This window comes from Caloenas nicobarica, chromosome 2 (genome assembly GCF_036013445.1).
Source record: "Caloenas nicobarica isolate bCalNic1 chromosome 2, bCalNic1.hap1, whole genome shotgun sequence".
Classification (NCBI taxonomy): Eukaryota; Metazoa; Chordata; class Aves; order Columbiformes; family Columbidae; genus Caloenas; species Caloenas nicobarica.
In genome coordinates, this window is record NC_088246.1 from 131,634,590 (window position 1) to 131,650,245 (window position 15,656).

The 15,656-nt window shown below is 41.7% G+C and overlaps 1 protein-coding gene across 1 annotated transcript; it reads right to left on the reverse strand.

Annotated features, from left to right (window-relative positions):
• Positions 1 to 6,470: 6,470 nt before the first annotated feature.
• Positions 6,471 to 13,944, reverse strand: RPL7 (ribosomal protein L7). Its single transcript, XM_065629124.1, has 7 exons — positions 13,886 to 13,944; positions 12,972 to 13,074; positions 12,326 to 12,492; positions 11,549 to 11,686; positions 11,053 to 11,162; positions 9,704 to 9,914; positions 6,471 to 6,533 (listed from the first exon to the last, which is right to left on the reverse strand). The coding sequence occupies exons 1-6, from the start codon at positions 13,897 to 13,899 to the stop codon at positions 9,706 to 9,708; spliced, it is 741 nt and encodes a 246-aa protein (XP_065485196.1). The 5' UTR covers positions 13,900 to 13,944; the 3' UTR covers positions 6,471 to 6,533; positions 9,704 to 9,705.
• Positions 13,945 to 15,656: the final 1,712 nt, after the last annotated feature.

Genomic DNA, 15,656 nt, shown 5'->3' on the forward strand with positions numbered 1-15,656 from the left:
GCTGTCCTTGCAGACAGGTACCTGAACTGGTATTTAAAGTGAACCTACAAGCTTAGTCCTGCAGGACTACAGGAGCCAAAATTGTCTCCTAAAATTCTCCTACTGTGCCTCTCCAGAGTAATGAACATTTTGGCAGGGCAAAGAATCTCTGTATTTATATCAAGTCTAAATTTATTTAACATCCACAATAGATGTCTATAGACCAAAAGATACTCGAGCCAGTAGGATAACTCAGACCATATGTAACGCTGAGTTCAAAAGAAAGCGTAGCCATTACTCAGAAAAACTCAATTTCTAAGAAGTGTAGTTCAGTTTGGCTGCAGACTGATAGATGTGAATTTGAACTCCTCCTCAGTCACAGAAGATTATTGAGTACACACAGACAACCCTTTCCCAGGTAAGTGCGCTAGACCAATCTGCTAAAAAGGGCACGAACTGCTACTACCTTTCCATTTGAAAACCTGATTCAGGGATTCATGTTTGAGAAGACTAAATCCAGGACAGGGTTCAGCTGGGGTGTTGTGGGGAGGGAAACAGAAATCACAGTTTTATACCGGTAGTTTCTCAGGTACAATTCCCCCCATTTGTGATCACAGTGACCCGGCTTCAGAGCCCTCCCTGGTCACAGTACACCGGCCAGCCCAGCCACAGCCACCAGCTCCCTGACACCTTCCAGGATGGAACTTTCCCCTCGGCTACCAGTCTGCCAGGTACACCTTGGCAGGTGATGCCAAATCCACGTGGGTCTGTTCTCCCAGCAGAAAGAAGAGTGCAGTACTGACATCAGAGGTGAAGTACTTCTGCTAAGAAGAATGCTGTCACACAAAGCCTTTAGAAATGGGATCTGTAGAACAGTAGTCAGAAACATTTACCATTCATTCAGGAAAGCCAGGGATTGCAATTCAAAAGAGCAGAAATGAACACCGTGACAGCAGAAAGCCAGATGTTAGGACGGAGAGGCCAGAAGGCAGTTAAGTCCTTCATAAGGCATTGGAAACAAGCAAGCCTGGAAGTACTATTCAAAATACACATCCTCTAGAGTTGGTCACTTCTTTCGACACCAAGCCAGATAGTTTTATACAGTAAGTAAAACAAAGCAAATGAAAAGATTAAAGGAATATTGTGGGGTTTTTTTCTAGGGCTTTTGTGTACCAAGTTTCATGTCCTCAAAACACTTACTTGAGATCAATAGTTCCAGAAATAGACATGAGAAGTAAAACAGCAAAGATCACGCAGAAGCTTCAAAGAGCCACCAGGATCTAAACTGACAGAGAAATCATTAAAACTAAACCAGAAAAATAATAAAAGTATCATCATCTACCAGTTAACACTGTACTCCACTCAGACCTAAAATCCCTTCACCTTCAACACTTTGAGTTATAAATAAATGCAGCATTTACATCCTGGCTCCTTCAGGCTTCTAGAGTAAGGAATGCTATAGAGCTAGACACTACATAATTAGCTTAATTTCTTCTTAACACCAAATTAACACTTCATATGCCTAACTAAAACCAACTGAACTGTCACCCACTATTCATGCTGCTTTCAATCCTGATGGCTTCTCCCATAAAGAGGGGGGTATAATAATAGACCATCTGTATAAAGAAAAGCCCCACACAATTTTTCTTTCTCCTTTCATAAAAATACATTTCAGTAGTAGGAGGGAATAGCAAAACAACACAAATAAAAAAGTTAAACTTGTTCTTTTACAGTTCTTCTACCCATTTTTCAAACTAAAACTAGAGATACTTAGAGCCTCCTTTGAATCCCATTTTCCTACTTGTCTTGGCTCACCATGTCTTTCTTCTTTCTATCTTGGAGGCCTTGTTATAACGATGTGTGATATACAGTATTAGTATAAAAAATTTGAACATGCATTGTGCTGAAATTATTAGGTACTACTGTGGTATTCTCTACATGAGCTGCCCAGAGTGACCAGCGCTTGAAAATTTCAATTGAATTTTATTGTGCAAAAAAAAAAAAGAGCATAACAATTCGGATAACAGGAGCCACCAGATACGGCAGAGTGTGGTAATCCTTGCACGGCTCTGAGCAAGGTGAGGTAGGAGTGGAAACAGTGGGGTTGCCATGGGTGGAGCTCCATGACCCCACTGCAGGCCTGGGCAGCATGCAGCCACCACAGACAGACAGACTCCCGGCTGCCAGAGCAACTCAGGGTGGGAAGCATGTACAACATGTGGCATGCTGGCTACTCAAACTGGATTTACAGCCTCTCTGCACCACCAAAACGGTGCTAAGCAAGTGAAGAGTAACACTGCTGCTTATGCCTCCCTCTGCTCCCTTTTCCTCCTCTACCCTGGATGTTATTTTGCATGCGGCTTCTTCTCCATATACACCCCATGGCCCTATGACTCTACACTCCCTTATTTCTCATTGTTTTCCTGCAACCAAGTACCTACTTATTTCATAATGAAAGATATGTGATGCAATGAGTACTTTATATGAAGAAATACTTAGCAGATAAAAAAATGCTTTTGTGGAGTTTTTTATCTTTAGAAAAAATAATTCAGGGAAAATTGCTTACAGTTCTAACTTTGAAAATTTGTTCTTATTTGCAATAAGACCAAAGTCACAAGTACTTCTCATTTTCATGCATAAAGCTAGAAATGGCTGGAGTGATCACCTACAGACAGGCTGAAAAATGATGGAAGCTTTGTGTAAAAAATTGTTTCTGAATATCTTTATTCTTTCTTGCCACTTGCAATTCATGAGTGCAGTACTACATTTTTCAGACTCTTCAGACGTGAAAAACTGGACCATATAAGAGCCTACTTACATCTAAACTTGTATCTAGGCTGGGGCAAAGATATTTTTAGGATGCTAAGTGACTGGAGTAGTCTGGTATGGTACAAAAGCTTTTAGAAAAACAAGCATGCAAAGAAGAATGGGAACTTCACCAAAGTGAATGGGCACAATCACAGTAAAGATCCCTGAAGACACATGAATCCCCACTACAACTTACACCTAAAGAAACCTGTTGAGCAGAGCATTTCACTTGGGATTTGAGAGACTGAACCCTTCTAAACTTGACTGTTTTCAAATTCATGTTTCTGTCTGCTCTGCGGTTTCCCAATCTAAGCTAAAATTCGGACCTTCTCCCTGCCTTAGACTTTGGCACAGCTTCAGTAAGGAGAAACGTGAAGAGATTTTCTCACCTACAGCTCTGAGGAAAGGACAGTCTTCTGTAAACTGGGAGACGGAAAGAATGGTTTGAACAAAACCTGTGCATCTAGCTTCCTAAGTGTGAGCAAACCGGTTGTTGGATGAAGAAGGGACACTGCTTTGCTTGCTTGTCCAGAATTGACAGTAAGCCTTGCTTAATTCTCTAACAAAACACACAGGTTCCAGTCCTCAGGAGAGAGCTCTGAGATTTGGATTCCAAACAGGCAGAACTGCAAAGCCCATAAATGGTATGCGAAGTCCTGCCATTCCTCTCCTGAGCACCATTTACACTAAGGTTTAGGTGACTTGCCACTCTGTGTGCTGCATCAGTCCAAGTTCCCTTGGGAAGCACGTAAGCCCCATTCTGAATTTCACTCTGAAAAGCCTGCATTTAATAACCCCTGCTGAGGAAGACAGGCTTCAGAACTGCCTTCAGCAAACCTCTTAGAAGTATAGCGTATGCTTTAAAGTAAAAAAAAAAAACCCCGAAGCTCAATTTAGAAATGACCACTGACGAAGAATCTGGCACACCACTGGTTAAGTGTTCCAGTGTCTAATTATTTTCCATTAAAATAGCTTCCTTAAAGCCAAAATCTGTCTGGCTTCGGTTTCAAGACATTTCATCCTATTATAGCTTTGTTAGATCAAAGAATTCTCTATTATCAAACTACTTTTCTCCATGGAGGTAATTATAGGTAGATACTCATTTCATAACCATGTCTGCCTTTAAATTAAGCTGAGTATTATAAGGCATGTGCTTGATTTTTGGCACAAGAAATGGATACTACATTTGGCACTAGTGTAAGCACTACTGGAACAAAAGCAATATTACCTCCCCCAGACCATTTGATATTCCCTTTTTAACGCATCCAAGAATTGCATTTGGCCAAGTGGGAGCTTACATTCAGCTGATGATCCATCACGTCTCCTAAATTTCTCTCAAAACACAGATTCTTGGGATGGGTTCCCATTCCCTTTCCAGATGTATGACTTTACACTTGGTGATAGTGCAACAGCCTGTATGAGCTGGACACCGGCAAAGAAAGGAACACCAATTAACTGTACAGCCTATAAACCTTCACATGCTTGACAAAATGTGTGAGTTGTTAGCGTTTCAGTCTCCTGTTGCTTCTCCAATAGCTATTAGGTAAAGCTTCTGGCTACAGTTCTGAGGAAAAAGAAAAGAAGATGTTGGTCATTCTGAAAGAGTTCATAGAAATTTTATTCCAGAATGTGTCAGCAGCTGGCAGTTACGAACAGGGAGAAAATAACGGCATGTTTGCAAGAACCTGAACTTTATCATAGAACGTTGACAAAGGATTTGCATTATTTATTGTTTAGGGACCAAGCACCTATCTTCATCAGCTACACTTTTAACTCAAATCACCTCATAAATGCTCCAAAATGTATTATTCCCGCATACTTTAAGTGGATCATGCCTCATTTCCAGTGCAAATTCTGACCTTAGCGATCAGATCATGGGCTGTTTCTGTGAAGCCTGAAGAGCAAACCTAAAATCCTGAAAGCTGTGTCAGTATAAAGGGTGACCAGCTATGCAGGATTACCAGCTTAAACACAGGTATGCTTTAATATTAGTTTCCATGCTAGGTATTAACATTTTGCAGCTGTTATCTGAAAGTGCATTTCAGAGGCACAGAAGAAAAATGAGTTGCTGGAGTACCATGTAAACCAAATTAACTTTCTCCTCACACTTCAGTGCACGTACGCTTTCGAACAAAATTTGAGACCTTCAGGGCATTATCAGACTGATTAAGGCAATGAGTTAATCTTTTCTTCTCTATACCTATCATACAAAGTTTGCTACTCATTTGTATGGCTTCATTGTATCCATACAATACTTTTCTGTTAAGAATACACTAGAGGATGTGGATGAGTCAAGGGGAAATAACTGAAAAACCTTGTAGCAAAGAAATGGAAGAACTCTGCCAATTAAAATGAACAAACAGGGAAACTGTTTTTAACTCAACAAAGCTTTTCAGAGGACAACCCCCACTACCTGGATTTCATCACCCACTGGTGCAGTTTTGAGCTGGAAGGAGTCAGATTGTGTTCTCACAAGCTCATGACAAGAACTGAGGTTTCCCATAAAAGCTAAAACTGTTAAGTTTTTCTGATTTATTGTAGTTACTAGCTTAAGTGACAAAGGTGTTGGTACTTTCATATTTAGATACAAGAAGCTGTGTTCCTCCATTTTAAAGCTTGAATCACAATGGGAGTTGTGAGTTCATGTTTTACAACTTCGTTGTGAAAGTATCTGGAAACATTGACCCATCTTACACTCAGCTCTTCTGCCAATGTCCTAAGACATTAACAAAAGCACCCAACTATTTTCAGTTAAGCTACTACCATAATTTCCCAAGTTACATAAAAACAAAACTAGCTTTTGACAAGCTTTAATAAACTAGCAGTGCTGTTAAAAAGCTTTAAATAAAGTGCAGAAACAAGCTTTCGCAAAAACGAGAAAAAAATAGTCAATGCCAGTGGTTTTTAAGTAGACACCCCTCATTGGTGAAGTATGTAAACACAGCTCACCTGTAACAGACAAGCATTTCAGTCCAAGCAGAGGTGAACTGTTGATTTGTTGTACCAAATACCTTGGCAGGCTAAGACTCCTTTGGTGAAATGCTCACAAGACCAGAAGTTAATGTGAATGCAAGCCCAGTTATGCATTTTACCAGTCCCTGGGTTTTTAATCTGTACTCTATTAGACCTACATATCAGCAACTGTTCATATCCTCATGAATCCTATGGTCTCCACTTCCATAGCATCTGAAATTAAACACTGCAAACAAATTATGTAAAGCTGAGTAATTATCCAGAATGCGGAAAATAATTTGCTGGTTTGTAAAGCATTTCATGTTTCTTTTGATTAAAAAATGCCTGAAGATGTTCAGAGCTGGATGTAATCATGATGATCTTGAAATCAGGAACTTAAGATGTCAAGAACTGATTTACCCTTGCCCCTTCTTTACATAGAAATATCTCCTCACACAGCTTTCTGGTGCACTAGAACTGAAGTAGGAATCCTGTCCACTCAACAGCACACAGCTCAGATGCCACTCAGCTTGTTGCCATTCAAAAACTCATCTGTTACCTGAATGAATCCTTACAGATTTTCTTCTTCCAAATGAAGATGAAACAGTATTATCTATATACTGGTAATTCAAACTACACACGACTCTTTGAATCAGGTCACTCCAAAGTTAACTTAGCAACCACGACCACTAGAGAAAAGGATCACAAAAACAGACCGAGATGACACACTGTTTTGTGCAAGATGGTTTTATTAACAGACCAGAGTTTGAGAGATTGCAGCTGGGCATCTGAATCTGAAAGGGGAAAAAAAAAAGTATCATTAGACACGTAGATCTGAAACTAGTCTAGTCACCCAAAGAATTAATACATTTCTACAGTTTATAACTTGGGCTAAAAATACTGATTTTATTTCACAGGATTTAAGACTTTCGCAAAATAACTAACATCTCTTCATTCAAAACATAGGATTTCAAGTGCCAGAACTAACAGGATAAACATTTCTACCTTGAACTATAGGTACCTATTTTCCTATTTGTCTGAAAACATAGCAGGGGAAAACTCGATATTTAAAGACATACTGGGACATTGTGCATACTGTAACTTTTGCTGCAGTAACTCTATTTTCAGCACATTTCACGGACTGTTTACATGCAAAAACGAAAGTAAAAAGCAGACTTGAGATGAGTTTCTGTAAAGTTTGCTTGAGATAATGAAATTCAGTATCTTTCCGATACCAAATTGTCAAAATTCGGTATTGAGTGCTATGCTATTTTCTCCCCAATTTACATGAAGGAATCAGTTTTTACTTAAAAAAAAAAAAGAGACTACCATTTCAGTAATAAGAAAATGACAAATAGCAGGAAACCACCTACATACAGGGAAGAAGAATAAATACTCATCTTCAGATACACAGCCCATCAGAACAATACTAAAGAGCAAACGTGTCATCTGAACCTACTGCTCTAATTGCCCATTCCCTTAGCACAAAGTACAATATTCTTCTATTTTCTACATGCAGGTTACTTGTATTTTAAATGTGCACTCAATTCAGAACAATAGGAAAACAGTGGGAATAGAAAGTGCAGGAGACAAGAGCTTTACACCAGAGGTATGTTTGTTTGCAGTCCAAGCAGAACTAACTGCTTATAAGAACAGAGTGACAGTCAACTGCAAGGTCACTTCCTAAATTGAGAGATGGAGTAAAGCCCCAATGTCTGCTACTTACATGGGATGCTGAGCTGCAAGTCCAAGGAAAAACACAAGCAACCAGCTGAATATCCCAAGTTTCTCTGCCAATATACTACTCCTCCCAGGCATTTATAGCTACTGCAATAACGAACTAGAAGCTTCCCTCCTATAGGAAGGCTCCTGAAAACTCAAGACCACCAGTATACTTCTGATGTTTGTCAGTGAAGATGGAGTAAAAATCTACACTAACAGAAAATTTCCAGGGTTTCAATTAAAAACAGCAGTTTCCCCCTCATGCTCAGAAACCAGACAGGGCCATAAAGTGAAAGTAGTTTTGCTCAATCTTGGTTTTGAAGCCTCATGCACAAACTTAAGGGAAACATCTGCCAGTACTGAGCTTGCAGCACTCTGTACCACCAGCAAATTCCTACAAGAATGCTAGTATATGTAACATAACATCACCCCAGGCACCAGACATTAATGCAATTCTGCTTCTCAGTGTTACCCACTTCTTCCCACAGCTGAGCTAAAAAGCTTTACAAGAACATTGTCCTCAGTAAGCAAATATTTTCCTAAGTACAAATTTCCACATGCCACATAATCAGTGTTTTAAAACTCTACTGCTTCACAGATGGAGACAACAAAGTAACATGCAAGAAGCTTGAGGGAGTGGAAGCTGAGGAAGAACAGCCTACAAAAAAGCTTCAAGGAAAAAAACCTCAATCAGTCAAACTGAGAGATACTTCATCAGTCTCCTTCAGCTCCTCATACAGACAGCAGAACCCAATGAGCTCAACTTGCTATACCTTGCTGGCTATAAAAACATTTTTAAAGGCTTAAAAACAACAAAAAACAACGAAACAAAACAAAAAAACCCCAACCAACTAAACAAAACAACAAAAAAACAACAACAAAAAACCCCAACACAACAAAAAACCCCCACACCACGCACACAAAATAAAATATTTTTAAAAATACAAGCTCCCTTCACAAAATTTTATTTCTAAGAACTCATTCAAACAGCAACTGCACTGTTTTTTTAATTAACCAACCCAGGTAAGCTGCACATCTGATTTCTCAAAGAAAACGCCAAAAAACCCCAAAACCCAAAACAAACACACCACACACCAACCTCAAAGAACAACAAAACCAACCAAAAAAACCTTGACTTGGGAGGAATCTGTTTGGAGAAAATTGGGTCCTTGCCTCTCTTTCCAAATATCCTAATACGACAGTTTTCTTGAACTACAGCATATCTGTCACACCAAAAAAGCATTTAGCCCTGACTGAAAATAAGATATGGGTAACAACAAAGCTAGTTTAGTGTGTAAAAAAAAAAAAAAAAGGGGGGGGGGGGGCACGCAAAGGAAGTATAACAACTCTGAGGGGAAAAAAAAAAGAAAAAAACCCCAACCAAACAAAAAACCAAGTTTCAGCTTTGCATGGCAAAGACTTCTCATCAAAGCAGGAAAAGCAGAGTAACACCAATAGATGATCAGACAGACTGTTTCAACCGGATAGAAGCTTCGGGACTCGTCTGTCACTGCCAAACTGCTTAAAGTGTTAACAAACTTTCCCAATTCTAAAGGACAGACTAGTCAAATGGACAAATTAGTCTTTCAAAATTACCATCTTGGTCAGGTAAACATGGAAGCTTAAACTGAATAATTTTGAAGCTCGAACAAGCTGAAAATTTAGAACATGAAAATGGTCTAAAATTGGCAATTTTTCCCAGTTCTAAACAGGCTTTTATAGCAGAAATCAGCCAATCTGGAAAAAAAACAAAACAAAACAAAAAAAAACCCAAACCAAAAAAAACAACAAAAAAAAACCCCAAAAAAACCCCAAACACCACCAAAAAAAACCCACCACACACCAACACAAAACAAACGACTGTACTTCCAATCACAAGGCTTTGATCATACGAAGAATTCGTAAATGAGGATTGAAAATTTTAGCCAAGATCTCAAGGTTTCCCATCATAAAACCCAAATAAGGTTTTAAAACAAGTTACTGGTAAACGAAAAATAAGTTATTGCTAATGTTTATACTTCCTAAACAAATCAGTTATAATGGAGACTTAACTTCTTCACAGACGTTTAAGCTTTACTAAGATTTCAAAAATAAAAATCAGAACACTGTATTGTCCAAGTAGCTTTATACTGTAGGTACTACTCAAGCACAGCTGAATATATATTAAACCTGAATGTTCAACCAGTAACAGCAGCAGCCTACACAGCAGAGATGGACCAGTGGACCTTTGGCAATATCTCACCATTAGTTCATTCTCCTTATGAGTCTGTTGATCTGATCTTCTCTGTTACCAGCATCTCCACCTTCCACAAAGTGGATCGTTTTCTTCTTCATTCCGCCCCGAGGAGAGGATAACTTGAAAGGCCAAAGGAAGTTGTTCACAACTTTGAAGTTCTTCCCAACAGTGTAAATTTCATGGATGACATCCTCCATGCAGATGATCCCAAGCTTTCCTAAGATTCAGAAACATTGTTTTCAGAAGAGCTACAGGGCCACAGGTAAATGACAAGCTAAAAGTTATCAAGTTATTATCATATTTACTTATTTCAATAAACTTGAAGTCAGAAAGCACCTACTGTCGGGACACCCAGTGACTGACATTTCCTATTAAAATGGATTTGCTGCAGCTAACTCAACATTATTTAGTTGTTATGTCTGGCAAAAGACATGAGTTTCAACTGTTTAATATTTGTAGCTAGCAACGAGGAACAACAAAAAACAAACCTCACTTAATGAATCTTAGGAAAACAGATTGCATTCTTTGAAGAAAAGCTGGATTAAATCCACTTAAATCCTAGCTATATGCAGCTCAGGGAAACTCCCCAAACTACTTATGCTGTTGAATAATGCAATAGCATGTTTCCTTAATGCCTTTCCAGAGTCTTCACTAACATGTTACGAGTTAACTGCCCATGAAACACATTGCTGAAAAGGAAAGTGATTATAGCATAACACTTGTATCTTTAGATTTTGATTATCTATTGCACTGGAAAAGGAACGAACATGACAGAGACTAATTTGAAGGGATACACAAATCAAGACCAAAATGGGAGACATCAGTGTTTGCTTTCATTCCTGGCATGACTGGAAAAGGAGGAGTCTCCTAGAGCAGATTTTCTGACAACTAACCACCAGGCTTTGTTTTTACTAAATACAGTAATGGCTTTACCAGCTAGATCTTCTGACAGAAGTTTAAAAAGTCTGTTTACCAGACCATGAAGGTCTAAGACACAAGCAATGTCTAACATCAAATCTGGAATTTCAGAGCTATGTATGATAAGCCTCTTTCCTGCTGCAGCACCTTTTCATTGCTGAAATATCTACTGACCTATTAAAGGTCAAAGAATTTACATTTAAAATTATAAACTTAAAACGCTAAAATTTGATTCTTTACATTGGTTTTCAATACTTCATAATGAAAGGTACTTCCAGCTTGCTTTGTATTAAGCTATTAATACAGAAGTAGAGATTATTAACCGATCACTACTATTCTCCAGAGACAAATCAGGATAGTTGTCCAGCTTAGCAATAATCATCCAAATGCAACAAGCTGCTTTCTTGTTTTATTTTGTTAAGTGAAGCAGTATTTACCAAGGCGTTTCTGAATCAGTGAATTATCAGTAAGAGCGATGCGCTGCTTGTTGATCTTGCCATAACCACGCTTGTAGATCAATTCATGCACAGACTTCAGATTGGGATAACTGAAACAGTCAAGTAAAAAAAAAAAAAATTATTAGTCTTTGCAAGCCACATTCCAAGTTAACATCCCCAAATCAAACTTCCATAACAAACAATTTATTATAAAACAATTTCGGCATGTCCCAATTGTAAATACAAAAGCAACAAAGAAGTAAATCTTACTCATACTGAGATACCAACACCACTAGTATGAGAAAGTAATCATATCTCGCAAGCATTGCCTTTTAAAGCACTGCCTTAATCATGTTTTCAGTTCAAAGCAGGGAAAGCACAAAGAAAATATAAAACCATTTTGAACACAAGGGAAACCTGCAAGTCTAGTGTGGCAAAATGCAAATGGCATTCAACATTTGCACCCTGATTTGACAGAAGTGGCCATTTCACTCACCCCCATGCAATGTAGGGTTCAACAATCCGCAACATGTTGATAGAAGCTTTGTTGAGTTTTACAAACGTGCCATTAAAAATCTGACGCAGGCGAAGAAGCTGCAACACCTTGCGGACCTTAGGGCTGACGCCATTGGTACTATAACACAGAAAAAAGCCTTAATTATCTACACCTCAGAAAACAGTAAGTATCGGGTTAAAAAACCAACAAAATAATATTGTTCCCATATGAAACTTATCACTATTTTATCAATTACATAAAGCAAGCTTGGTAAGTTATTTACTATCTCTATATATTTCAGTAAAATTAAACCAGATGTAATTCCATTAAAATAATTGAAATAAATATTACACTGAAGCAATTATGAACTATCTTTGTGCTCTCCTAACACAATTCTTCCAATCACACCTTTTGTTAGTTTTCTATAACACCTCATCAAAGGAGAATCAAATAAACACTTCAAAGCAGAATGGCGGAGAATACTGACATATACTTTTACTGATATTAGGGTGAAACAGAAAACTGCACCTATTTGCAGTCTTGTCTTCTCAAAAACCAGGGATTCCTAAAGACAGAAGACATACCCAGCATGATTTTACACTTAATTAAATAAGCCTTTGGTGCATATACATTACTGCCAAAAACTTTCCAAGCCACTTTTCAAGCAGAAGGCTTGATTTTGTTTGTGTATTTAAGCCCTCAAAACAGACAGATAATAGGAAAGCAAATTTCAGTGCTTTTGAACATAAAATTGTTTACATCTGTATTCAATCTTACCCTCTTATCCTGATCACAAATGCCAGTTTTGGTTCCGCTGGAACGTAGTAATTACCAGCTTTTCGAGCCATCCTGGCCATACGGATCTCCTGCCTATACATGTGCCTGTACTCCTTGTGGTAAGCTTGGGCTCTTGCATAGATGAGCTTCCTTTGCGCCTTACGGGCCTGAAATCCATTGAAAATTACTTAAGATTATATAACGCCTTTTAACACATTAAAAACCACTTTCAAATAATGCAGCATATTCCAGAACTTCCCACAAATAACACAGATTAAAGGAGCCTCTGCCCACATCATAGAGTTTAGAATCACTCTTGGTATTTCTAGAGAATCGGTAAGACTGTGACACAACAGTGCTGCTTTATCTTTAATGATGTTATCATGCATCAAACTTATGCTCACAAGGCTATAACCTCTTGCCTTGCAAAAGACTAACTTTAATCTTATAGACAACAATATGTTTTGCTCTCACTCTGCCAGAACTGGTCTGCTACTGACCAAAAAAAAAAAAAAAAAGTATTTCAGTCCAAAACATAAAGAAAACATCAACGTGCTAAACCCAAATACTGTAAACTTCTGTACTGCATTATATCAGCAGCTGATACCACAAAGCAATTCAAGTTAAGGGGTCACGAAATATTCACCTTTTTTATAGCCAAAATCTTCTTTTGACGTTTGGCTTTCATAGCCGCATAAGCCTGCCGCTTTTTCAGCAGGCTTTCCGGTACAGATGGCACCTTCTTTGCTCTAAACAAAAAGAGAATAAATAAATTGCTTCCTCCTTGTTCCCACTGTTACATGGCCTCAATGTGGGCTGAACAGATTTTCTTTTACACTGGACAAGGCAATTGGACAGACGGGCTGATGAGCTGCACATAACCTATGTACACAGCTGTAAAGGCTGAGACCACTTGAGTGACGAGAAGTTCTTACCCTACTTTGCTACAATCCAATTTGTAATAGGAGAAAGTCTGTTTCAAGCCCATCTCTTTCAGATTAATTAGCAATACAACTGGTGCTTTAAAACTAGTTTGAATATGTTCTGTAATCTATTTCGCAGATTTTAAGACTGCTCAGACTTTAGGCTCTTAGATGTGATAGAACTCGCAATACCAGTGTTTATAGAGCCATAATTACCCCGGCGAGCTCCTCTACCCTCAGCGTACCCGGCTGTAACTCCCTACCCAAGGTGCACACCGCTCCCCCAGCACAGCACTGCACCGCCCGCCCGTCAAACCAGGAGAAACACCCGCCCCGAGCCCTCCACTCAGGACAGGAGCGCTTGCAGGCCAGAACTCCCCACCCCACCGCGGGCCGGCGTGGCAGCAACCGCGGGCTGCGGAACAGACACGACCGGCGGCGGCTGCATCCCCGCCGCGCTGGGCCCGTCCTCCCGCCGCCGCCGGCCCCACACAACTTGCGCCACCCCCTCCACATCGCCGGCGGAGGCCTGGCGGCTGAGGAGCGGCGGACAGCGTCCCGGTGCAGGAGGCAGGGAGCTGGCGCCGCCGCAGCCGCCGATGGCGGCGGATTTTCCCGGGGCGGCACCGCCACTTACTCCTTCTCCGCCATGGTCAGCGCCGGAAGAGAGAGAGCGGGCGCATGCGCAGGGCCCACTTAGCCCTTCCGCCTGCGCGCGCAGGGCCCTGTGCACGGGCAGGACACCGGGTTTGGGCGTCCGCGGCGGTGCCTGACCGCGGTGCGGCAGCCGGGGTGGCTAGGGAATGCCGGAAGTAAGACCGGCCGGCAGCCGCGCTGCGTCCGGCGGGGCCAGGACTCGCGGTGCCCCAGGCCGGGCTGCGGCGGCGGCGCTGCCACACATCTCGTGGAGCGCTGGATCTCTCCTATTTCAGCCTTAAACCCCGTACCGTAAGCGTACGGGACGCACCGCGGCGGGGATGGAGGCTGCGACCGGAGAAAAGCGGCTCCCGCCCCCGCGCCTGCGTTCGCACCGACGGCCTGGCCACCGGGAGGGCGGGTAAGCGGCAGGAAGGCCGAAGCCAGGCCGAGCCCCGCTACTGATTCATAACCGTGCTCGTCCTGCTCGTCCCCGCGGCCCGGAGCACTTCAGCAGGAGAGCCCGGGCTGCCGGCGTGCAGCCGCACGGAGCGCCCGGGAGGGGCACGGCTTTCGGCAGCCGCCCCGCTCACCTGCGCCCGGCTTGTCCCGTCCATCCCACCGGCAGGGTGGTTCACCGGGACACACGGGGGAATGTGAGCTTCAGGGGTCCGTGTTCCTGTCGGGCTGTGCTGGGGTTGCTTTTCAGCCCATCGTACAAAAATATTAATTGCACAGACGTCTCGGGGAGCTGTGCTGCCAGCGGCGCTGCCTGGCACAGCACGGCGGCGTTTTACCGGGGAGGCTGCTGGCGGCTCCGAGCCCCGTGGTCTAAGATAACTCCCCACGGAGGCACCGGCCCTGACACACCGCTACATGTGCATGGGAAGAAGAGGAATTTCAGAATGACAGAATGTCCTGAGTTGGAAGGGACCCACAAGGATCATCGAGTCCAGCTCCTGTCCCTGCACAGGACAACCCCACAGTTCACACCGTGTGTCTGAGGGTGTTGTCCAGTCTCTTCTTGAACACTATCAGGCTTGGGGCCGTGACACCTCCCTGGGGAGCCTGTTCCAGTGCTCCAGCACCCTCTGCGTGAAGAACCTTTTCCTGATGTCCAACCTAAACCTCCTCTGGCACACCTTCCTGCTGTTCCCTTGGGTTCTGTCATTAGTGGAACTCAGAGCAGCAAGGAATTACCCAGTGTACAAAAAGCGCAGGCAGCCGGGCTGGGGGTGACAAACACGGAGCTCTGCATTAGGGGGTTTTGTTTGTTGCCTGTTGGCAGCGCGCAGAGGTGCCAGGTGCTGCTGGAGGATGTTACTGGGAACACTTTGTATTTGAGTTGCACCTGTACCAGCATCGATTGTTGTAATTGTAAATCAGTGTTACTTTATGCTCATACAGAGGCTTGTATCGCTTGATCTCATTAAAATTGTTATAAAAGGGAGTGATTATAAATCAGCACGCAAATGCACAATAAAACACCTACAATATCTGCTGAAGAAAGAGGTGGTTTGTACTTTCTCCCAAAAAATTTGAACTCGCATTTCCACTTAATCCAAGAGGCAGCGTTCACGAATACAAAGTTCCTACAACTTTCGTGACAACCAGTTGTTATCTCAGAGAATAAAACACTTCCCGCCTGCTGGTACTTGCAAAGTGCTATTTCAGTCGGTGTTTGGTTAGATATTGATAGTGTCTGTATTCGGCTGACAGGCCGAACCAAACACGGGGGGTTTGTTCAGCAGCCCCTCATTGCTCGGCAGAGA